This window comes from Rosa chinensis, chromosome 2, assembly GCF_002994745.2.
Source record: "Rosa chinensis cultivar Old Blush chromosome 2, RchiOBHm-V2, whole genome shotgun sequence".
Classification (NCBI taxonomy): Eukaryota; Viridiplantae; Streptophyta; class Magnoliopsida; order Rosales; family Rosaceae; genus Rosa; species Rosa chinensis.
In genome coordinates, this window is record NC_037089.1 from 43,962,763 (window position 1) to 43,973,216 (window position 10,454).

The 10,454-nt window shown below is 38.7% G+C and overlaps 2 protein-coding genes across 5 annotated transcripts; one reads left to right on the forward strand and one right to left on the reverse strand.

Moving 5' to 3' along the window:
* Positions 1–1,615: 1,615 nt before the first annotated feature.
* On the forward strand, positions 1,616–3,184 carry LOC112189190 (DNA-directed RNA polymerase II subunit RPB7). 3 transcript variants are annotated; one of them, XM_024328464.2, is made up of 2 exons: positions 1,616–1,832; positions 2,264–3,184. In XM_024328464.2, exon 2 carries the CDS (start codon positions 2,287–2,289, stop codon positions 2,815–2,817), a length of 531 nt encoding a protein of 176 aa, XP_024184232.1. In that variant the 5' UTR covers positions 1,616–1,832; positions 2,264–2,286; the 3' UTR covers positions 2,818–3,184. The 3 variants fall into 3 exon arrangements, with proteins under 3 accessions (XP_024184232.1, XP_024184231.1, XP_040371451.1); XM_024328463.2 differs by having other exon boundaries at positions 1,617–1,832; positions 2,253–3,184; XM_040515517.1 differs by lacking the exon at positions 1,616–1,832 and adding an exon at positions 1,863–1,996 and having other exon boundaries at positions 2,253–3,184.
* Positions 3,185–6,259: 3,075 nt separating this feature from the next.
* Positions 6,260–10,402, reverse strand: LOC112191001. Of its 2 annotated transcripts, none has more exons than XM_024330529.2 (3): positions 10,106–10,402; positions 7,099–7,334; positions 6,260–6,996 (listed from the first exon to the last, which is right to left on the reverse strand). In XM_024330529.2, the coding sequence occupies exons 2-3, from the start codon at positions 7,131–7,133 to the stop codon at positions 6,432–6,434; spliced, it is 600 nt and encodes a 199-aa protein (XP_024186297.1). In that variant the 5' UTR covers positions 7,134–7,334; positions 10,106–10,402; the 3' UTR covers positions 6,260–6,431. The 2 variants fall into 2 exon arrangements, with proteins under 2 accessions (XP_024186297.1, XP_024186296.1); XM_024330528.2 differs by having other exon boundaries at positions 7,099–7,362.
* Positions 10,403–10,454: the final 52 nt, after the last annotated feature.

Here is a 10,454-nt window from a genome sequence, read left to right on the forward strand (position 1 = left end):
ATACACATTGTGTCCGTAGTGGGGGTGCGCGGCCTCAAAACGCGTTCCAGCAAAACACCAACGCACCTTTTTCTCAAGTTCCTTGGTCAGCCCGTCCAACCTTGTCAAATAGGCTTCTTGGTTCGGGCCCATAGTGGTGTTCTAATTGTCAAACAAATTAGCATGGTCTCACTCATTGCCCATATCATTTTTCCGGCCCAACCACAGCTCCTCTATTTGTCGGAGCCCATTTTCTAGGTGATCCGAATTGGTATCTTGATACTGGGGCCACTAACCACATGACAACCATGCCTCTCCATATCTCTCAGCCTTATGGTGGCCCACGCAACGTTTATATGGGTAACGGTGATTCAATGCCGGTTTCCCATTCTGGTAACCTTCCTTTATCATTAGGCAGCTCTCATTTCTTCTTAGAAAATGTCTTACGTATTCCTTCCATTCATAAAAACCTATTGTCTGTCGCTCGTTTCGCTCAAGATAATCTTGTCTATTTTCTTTTTGCTCCTAACTTTTATCAAATCTGCTGCTTACGAACTGATTGTTTATTGTTTCAAGGCCCCTGTAAAGATGGCCTTTATCCTCTTCATTTGTCGTCCGTCCCCAGCACTCCTCATGCTCTAGCAACCATTCATTCCTCTCTCTGGCATAATCGTCTGGGCCACCCCTCGTATCTAGTTTTAGCTTCGTTAAAGATCACTCTTGGATCTCAATCTACTTTTCATAATTTTTGTCGTGATTATGCACTTAGCAATTCACATCAGTTGCCCTTCCCTTCTAATAATGTATCTGCTACAACTCTCTTTCATATTATTCATAGTGATGTTTGGATGTCCCCCATTTTGTCTGTTAGTGGGTCTAAATACTATGTTCTTTTCACTGATGAATTCTCACTTTACACTTGGATTTATCCAATGCGTTGCAAAAATGAGGTTCTTACCCACTTTCAAAATTTAGTTGCCATGATTCGTAATCTCTTTAATGGATCCATAAAATTTCTCCAAAGTGACAATGACACTGAATATGTAAATCATGCCTTTTCTCATTTTTGTAAATCATTGGGTATCCAACAACGGTTTTCATGTCCCCATACACCACAACAAAATGGCCTCGCTAAAAGCAAACATTGCCACATTGCCACCATGACCTGCACTCTCCTTCTCACTTCTGGTGTTCCTCAAACCTTATGGGTTGAAGCACCCTTGACCTCTATCTATCTCATTAATCTCCTTCCCACCCCTGTTCTCAATTGGGATACTTTGCATCATCGTCTCTTTAGTACTCCTCCCTCATATTCTTCTCTTCGTGTCTTTGGGTGCTCTTGTTTTCCTCATTTAGGTCCCTATGTCTCCAACAAACTCTCTAGTAGAAATGTCGAGTGTGTCTTCCCTCGGCTATAGTCCTAACCATAAGGGCTATCGGTGTCTGAATCCCAAAACTGGTCGAGTCTATGTCTCCCGTCACGTTTTATTTTATTTAACGAAAATCATTTTCCTTTAAAGAATTGCTGATCCACTAGAATTCGTCTCCTTATCCAGTCCAAACCCTCCGGAGGCCCAACTGCCAAGCCCAACTCAGGCCCAGCAGGGCCCACTCTTAATGCATATCAGACTCAAACGCATCGGTCCTTCCTCATTCAACCACACCAGCACAACAGACGAATCCGATCTCTCCTTCCCAGGTGCCGCCCACGCCCGGTGATTCTCGCCAACGCCCACCCGCGTCGCTCCGCTGCTCCGATACACGCGCCGTCGCCCTGTTCATATAGGGACACCAAATCCCTAAACCAGTATTCTCCTCTCTATTTGGCATAAACCTTGTTTCCACCAGTTTGGGTTAAGTCTCCATGCTCTTCTTCTCTTTCGTTGTTCTGCGATGTCCCCTACTTTTCATCGATCAATGATTTTGCGGTGCTGTTATATTCTTGATTCCAAATTCATATATGGGAGCGATTCAATTTGTTCTCTTTCTATGTATTTTTCGCTGTTTGTGAATTGAGGTAGCTCTGCGTTTTCCTCATTTAGGGCTTTCTTTATTTTTCCAGTTATTTATAACATTGTTGCAGAATTAGTGGGTATGATGCTTTAGGCTTTAGGTTATTTTTATCAGTTGCTATTCAATTCAGTTTGCAATTCAGGCTTTAGTGCATGATTTAGTGATAACAACCACGAAGTATCTCAACCTGTTCGGTGAAACGAAGATACCTTTACTGAAAGTACCTCAATGTGTTTGTTAATTTAGTTTGTTTCATTCAGGTGCGCTTCAGAATTTCTGCCAAAAAAGAAGAAAATGTTTTTCCATATAGTCTTGGAGAGGAACATGCAGCTTCACCCTCGCCACTTTGGCCGCAATCTCCGGGAGAATTTGGTAGCCAAGCTCATGAAAGATGTAGAAGGGACTTGCAGTGGCCAACATGGGTTTGTGGTTGCCATAACGGGGATTGAGAACATCGGAAAAGGGCTGATTCGTGATGGCACAGGGTTTGTTTCATTTCCAGTTAAGTATCAGTGTGTTGTTTTCAGACCATTTAAGGGAGAGATCTTGGAAGCCGTGGTTACAATGGTGAACAAGATGGGTTTTTTTGCTGAGGCTGGTCCGGTTCAGATCTTTGTTTCGAACCATTTGATACCGGATGATATGGAGTTTCAGTCTGGTGATATGCCAAACTATACAACATCAGACGGATCTGTTAAGATTCAGAAAGATAGCGAAGTTAGGTTGAAGATAATTGGAACCCGAGTGGATGCAACAGAAATTTTCTGCATTGGTACTATCAAAGATGATTTCTTGGGCGTCATAAACGATCCTGCGAGTGTTTAGGAAATGCAAAACCCAGGGTTAACACGAGGAGTCATCGAGTCACTATGTCCAGGTTCAAACACCATGTAAACCTTGTGGGATCTAATATTTATAGACGTGCAAATGTAATGTCAGCCAAGTAAAGTTTTATCCATGGAAAACAACAAAAACTGTGAACCTTCTTGGTATTTGGATTTGGCTTTTGTATGCTGTATTTTCTGACAATTTGAGCGATCTTATATGTTCAGTTTTTCCTATGTAGTGATTGATCACCATGAGGAACTTATTAAGAGTGAGAGTTAGCAAGCCAATGTATTGACATTAAGTCCAGTTTGTCTTGTGTTGAACTCTATTGGATAGTCATTGTAATGTTGATGATGGTAGGATACCTCTTGAGCATTTAGTTGAAATTTACTGAATTTGGGAATTTTTGAAGAAGAATTGTGATAGATTTTGATACTTACTAAAAAAGAAATGCATCAAGATTGGTGTTTTTGAAGCTTGTGTTTCTGGAGAATTGTTCAGTATTAGTTGAAATTGGTGAAGATTTATTCTAGGTTAGTGGCAATCTTTTGTTTTCTCTGTGATAGTTTTGGAGAAGAACATTTGTTATATTGTTACTTTGGAATTCCCTCAGAATTTTATATTTCAGATTGATGCTCAGTCTCTGGAGGAGCTAGAACAATACTGATAGGTCGAGCTTTTCATATATATGAGTAAGAGAGACAAGTATAGATTAAGACTTGGATAATAAATATGCAGTGATTTAAAGCTTTTCTTTCACAATTCCTCATTATTAATTAAGACAATGAAAGAAGCCCTTTTGGCTTAGCCACGAGCTGCTGCTACTGTGCATCCAATCACTGGAAAGCAGGGACCCAAAAATCCAAGATTTTGGCTGCCATTTTTGATTTGGACGGGACGCTTTTGGACACAAGTACCAAATTGCTCTCTAGTCTCTACTTCACTATCCCTTTTGGACTGGTCAATTTGCATTTTCCTTTTTTCTTAATTATCAAACTGTGTCTGGCAGAGCAGGCTACAAAAGTGTCTTCATCGAACAAGGAAAGGGAAGAGAAGAGGGAGATAGGGAAGATACTCAATGACTCGTCAACCGCCAAAAGGACTATGAGCTCCATTGACTCATGTATCAACAAAAGTAAGCCACTTTACTGTTCCTCTACGTCACAGATATGGCTATGTTTGGTATGGCTGTACTTTTCAAAAAAGCTGGCTTCTGCTTATTTCTGAGAAAAAGCAGCTGAGTGTTTGGTAAACTGTTTTTTTTTAAGTGCTGTCAGTGGCAAAAAGCAGTGGCAAAGTGTTTGGTAAACTCAAACTGGCTTGTGCTTTTTGTTTGTGGAATGACCAAATTGGACATGAGAAATTATTTTGCCTTGATTGTTTGGTAATACAATGTTTTTTTTTAATACGATTTGATGTTATTAGATATCAAAGCCATGAAAATAGGCTAGAGTTTAACATGCATTTACATAAGAATCCGGTGAAATCGGATAAACCTATCTAAGTCAATACTAAACTCATTAAAGTCCAAATGGACGCTCGCCGGAAAGCAAGCGTAAGAACAACCTCGCTATCCTAAGGAAAAATCATTCATCTGGTCTAATTTGCCAGCACGCTATTGTGGTACAAATAACTACAAACATCTTAGAACAACTCATAGAGACTATTCCAACTCTAGAAGACTTGTAACCAGATGTCTAATAGCAGAGACTTAAGAAAATACTAGCTCCTCCCTCTTAGGGTTGGAGCCAGCACCATCCTTAGCCTCTTCAGGAGCCAACAACCTCGGCAATAGGTCAGTCTTGCTCTTCTTGTCCAACGCCACTGTAGCAGACTCAACCAGCCCAAGATTGAGCTCAAGTCTAGGCCTGAAAGCCCAACTGTCCCTTAGTCCAAGTTTAAGCCCAGGCTCAACGACCTAAGCCTAATTCTCAGACCCAGGCCCATGTGATCCAGGCCCAAGCCCAGAGGTCCAAACCCAGACAAGGACGCTGGTTCGAGCACCCTGTCTCCGCTAGCCTATCACCATCGTCGTCTCAGCCCTGTCTGGGGGTCGTCCACCCCCAGCAGCCATCCTCAGAAGCAGTACTGCACTACCGCACCAGCGCCTACATATCTGTAGCACTCCAACGCCGATTTTCGATTGCCTCGACCTCGACTTCGCCTAGTCGGTATGAAGATCCGACCCGCTAATCCGCCGACACTCTTTCGCAGCGATTAGTCTTTTACTCGGACCCCAGTCACGGCGGTAATAGTCCGACGTACCTACAACTGCTCTGCCTCGATTCACAGTGTCAAGACCTGACCACCAAGATCCTAGAACAACCAGATCTTTTCTAAACCTCTGCCACCACCAAACAGATCTGAGATCTGCAACGCACGACTTACGACGCGGCTCGCCGGTGAAGATCACCACGTCACCGCCACACTCTTTGGTAATACAATGTTGATCAAATGCTTTTCTTATTATTTTTAATCTCTATTATGTCCTTATTCATTTTTGTCAACTTTCAATTTTTATAAATTATGGTGAGCATATGATTAATATTGGACAATTTTAAAAATAACTTATACAAATATATTAGTAACATTAATAACAATTAGTTTCTCATTCACATCAAGTAATCACAAAAAATATCATAACATATTCAAATGTTCACGTTATTACGCGCACTCATCAAACTTTGAATAATGTTATTTCTTATTATTTCCATTTCTTGTGCACCATGACCATGATATTCTTCTTCTACATCATCATCCATCTATATCCCACGACTTGACCCATCACCTTCTCTTTCTTCACCGTGAACAAAATATCTATCACGATGTGCATGTCTCTGTATATAATTATGAAGTGTCATGGTGGCAATGACCTATTTCCACATCTCTGTCCTAGGCAATACAATAGCATTCCCACTACTTCAACATGACTTGTCCTGTTTGAACCCAACACCCCAAATTTGACTTCCAAATCGCTACATAACCGATAAAATACATCCTTTTGCATTGTAAATGCATTGTAACACCGACTGTCATTCCCTCGTAATACTTTCATTATCCACTCATTACCTATTTGCGGAGATACCATGCAAGGAGTTTTATGAACATAGTTCATATAATAATGTTGGATGAGCAGAGCATTAAGTTGTACACTTCGTAGGAATATCTCCTTCCCTCGTAATACTCATTATCCACTCATTACCTATTTGCGGAGATACCATGCAAGGAGTTTTATGAACATAGTTCATATAATAATGTTGGATGAGCAGAGCATTAAGTTGTACACTTCGTAGGAATATCTCCTCCTCAACTTCATCTACTCCGGAATTGTTCATATTTCAATCATAGACCTGCAAATTTAAATGGCAACCTGCTAAATGTTTTAAATGTAAACTAATCACATAATAAAAAGTAATTATCATGATTTGTAAAGTATATATAAGACATTAGTACATTTAATAATCCATTAGCAATATAATAAGGTTTATATAATAAAATAGGGTTTAGGGAATTGCCTCACACATGCTGAAAAAGATAAGATCAACTTCAAATCTCGTCATAAAAACATGCTGAAAGAAACACAAACTTAAAATCTCAAACATAACCTAATTCTATTTTTCATTCATCTCAAATTTCAGCCACTCCAACTTCAAGTTAGGATCATCCATGGTGCAATACATCTCTCTCTTCTCTGAACTTAAAAACAATCGGGTGGTAAAAAACCACAGCCTACTACCCTGCTCAACTCCAGGCAATGAAGTGACATCCTTCATCACTTCCTTAATACTAGTCCCTCCACCTTCCTGCACACCTGTATTGATCATTGAAGTTGTTGTACTTCTACTGTCAACTGACTCACACATTCGGTCAATTTGTTTAGCCAAATAAGCAGCACCTCCCACCTTTTCCTTTTTTGGTATTTGTCCTTTACCTTTCTCAGCTCTCTCATTTCTTTTTCTTTTAGGTAGAGTGGTTTTAGGTTGATCATTGTCCTCAGAGTCACCACTACCTTCAAGGTTGCCACCTTGCTCTGGACTTCTAGGAATGGGTAGTGTAGAAGATGGTGCATATGCATGCTTTCCGGTGGCTGCAATACCCATGAACATCTTATCCAACTTGACTTCAAACTCAGGTGTAATCCCCTTTTTCTTTGAACATTGCATATTCCTTGTTTTTCTTAAGGAAAAAAAAAAAAAATTATCACCAATCATAACATGTTTAAGACCATAAGGAAATGCAATAAATTGTGAAAGAAAATAAAGAAACATATTTACAAACCTCAATTTTGCCACGCCACCACTCCTCGGATGCATCAATAGTCCGTTTCTTGTGATCCCACCCAAGACCGGTCTTTTTCCCCTTCAATTCTTTCCATAATTTCCAATGTTCTTTAAGGGAATCCCATTTATTTTTCAGTTATTTTTTGGTATATTCTTTTCCTGTTTCTTAGAATGACGCCTATTTCAGTTATGGGAGAAGCTTCTTGGTTGATCAGCAAAATGGAACTGGCTTCGCTATCAAAAGTAGCCCAAGCTTTAGTACCTATGGAAGAAAAATAAATGCAAACATATCATGAAACTGGTAAACTATGAGAATATGGAATATGTTGACACTTGTTTGCTGTGACAAACTGAATGCAGAAGATTGAACAAGAAGCCCCCGGTTAACACATTACCAAACATTCTAAAATGCTACTAGATAGTCCACTACATAATTAAATGGACCGCAGCCTATCTGAATCTGTTTATATAGGAAAATAAGTTTAAGCCAGCTAACAGCCAAAACTGACATAACCTCATGGTAGAAAATTGCAACACCCACACAATTGCGACCAATTGTGACAATCCATATGGTACTGGGACCGAATGCCATACTAACAAGTTTTGATGAGTGAAAAGTTAGCTATCACGCACTCCAAATACAAAGCTATAACCAAAGAAGTAAATGTTATGTAAATATCTTGCGGTCTTGCACAAAACTATCCATATATCCATAAGTTATAGCTCAGTTCTTACTGTGCAGAAAATAAAGGCCATATGACAGCACAAACAAGCGATGTCATCAAGTAATGAAAGATTCTAGAAATGTGACAACATTTGAATCATTTAGCGTATGCAATCAATAGTAAATTATCAAAATCGGATGGACATTTCATGACCCCATCTAATCTTGACATATGTAGCAATAAAATACAAAAATCCATTACCGATAGTGCTGCAAGACACTGATGTTAACCAGTTACAGCAGAACAGACAGAAAATGTAAAACTTGATTCTAGCAAATCAAATATCAAAATCACCAAATCATAGATCCTTTACAATAGCATCTAAGGAGTAATTGAGTTGCAATATAATTTACTTGGCACTAGTCTTCTATCCAACAGTATTATTCAGACAATACTTCCTAAGCTGCTGCGTTCGGAAAGAAGCTTAATTTTCCTGGATTTCTAAGTGATAGACTTTAAATCACAAAATCACATCTTTTCAAATTTTATGAATTGCATATTCCATTCTTTGAATCACAAACTCCTTCTAGACTCCAAGCAAGAAAATTTAATTAAAAAAAAAAACCAAGAAATCCAATATAGATTAGCAGAGGATGAGTCATACGCTAGGGATCAAACAATGTGCTTAATCACTAGACCAGTAAACAAATGATGAATCATACGAACAACCAACCATTACATTATATATGAAACAAACCAAACTACACCAGGAAAACTTCTTAATAGACAATTTCTGTCAATGAACTTGCAATGATTAATTAGCACTCAAGCATTACGGAGGAACAATTAAAGTTTATTAAAACAGAGCAAGTGTATGGCAAGCACAACAAAGAAATTCCAGAGGCAGAACAAAGAATTTATTGCACCACATGTCATTACCAAAACCCAGCTCTTTCACAAGCCAAGTCCTAATCATAAATTCATATGTAAATGAATAAGCTAATAGATAAATAATTGAAAGTCAATACGCTAAAGCCTATGGAGATAACAAAAGTAAATGAATAAACAGAGGTACCTCTATTGTTCACTCCAGGTATAGAAAAAATTAAAGCTAATAAAATCTAACGTTTCTAGCAAAAACACAGAGGTCAGAGGAAAAAACGAAGACAATGATTTCATTCTTTCATCTGATCAAAAGAAAAAAAAAACATTTAATCTACAAGAAATGGAGCAATCCAAATGCTGATGGTGACGAAGGTTACCGACTTTCAGTGGACGCGGAGCCAACAAGTTCCAGAAATGGGTGTCTTTAGTTAAATAAAAAGAGCAAAAAAACAATAGCAGCCCATCTCAGGAAAAATCCAATAGGAGGGTATGGTCTGAATGCCAAACTCATTACTCAACCTCCAAGTAGCAAGAGACTCAATTATTAGAGAAGACTTCAGTCAACAAAAAGTGATCCCCCCACGTCGAGGCTTTCATAAACATGAAACATGAAACTACTTTAATGAAAGTAACAATTGTTTTTCTAAAAAACAAGTATTTCAGAAAGCAGCATATTTTCAAAGTTCACTCAAAGAATGGAAACTTCACTCAAGCAGCATACTCATTCATACTTTCTTTTGGTAAAGCGTGTGTCGTAAAGTTTTATTTCTAGGTAAAGATCAGTTATACCAGTATCTTGATCAACAAATTCAAACAAAACCAGTCGTATTCTTCTTCTCATCAAGACATCACTTATGATTCCTCGTTCAATTTTCCCTAATCGGAGAAGTAGAGATGGACACAAGCAGAACAGTTTAAAGACCAATTACATTTTCAGCAGCTCACTAATGAGTTCAAATTCCAGAAACAACTCTCCTAAAGCAATTCAAAACTCTACTGTTGTATGCTTCTCAAAGAAAAAACTCATTTCTTCCAACATTAGAAAACCAAGCAATCTGTAGCTAGCAAAATTTGAAAGAAAAAACAACCAAAATCCCAGATCAAACATGCACTTCTTCAAAGCCCAGAAACCCAACGTCACATAGCAATACAGAATAAAAGTAGCAGCTAGATAATTGGTAATTGAAAAGACAAACAAAGGAAACAAGAGGCGAGCACCTCTTGACAAACAAGATTCTAGCTTTAACTACAAAGTAACCAGCTTCTTGGTTGAAACTGTGAACTTATTAAATCATCAAGCTTACTCAATAACAATTGCAAACAAGGATTTGAATATAGAAGCATGACCCAGATAAGCATTAAGCGAATCAAAGAAGAACCCAGATAGGGAATCATAGATTGAGAAATGAAAGATGAAATAGGAACTGAAATGGAAAAGGGTGGAGTTATTAATACCTGGAAAGCTTTCGATTTTCAGAGCCTGCCAACTTCGAACACGAATGAGAGGAGGCAATCAGTGAGATGTCTTGTGCGTGTTCACTGCGGCGCTGGAGTTCGACTTTTGAACACGGAAGAGAAGGGTTTGATGGCATTGTGGTGTAATTGCTGAAAGGAAGAGAGGACACATCCCGAAAATTTCATTAAACTACAGCAACTCCCACTACAGTGACATACAGATACATGGCAGTTTAGAGTTTTAAATTAGCAAATTAACAATCACCCTGTTCCAACTTCCAAGGTGCCATACATATTTAACATGTTAAAAGGCTATCTCTATTCTCTAAGCAAACAAAAGAGCTTTTCT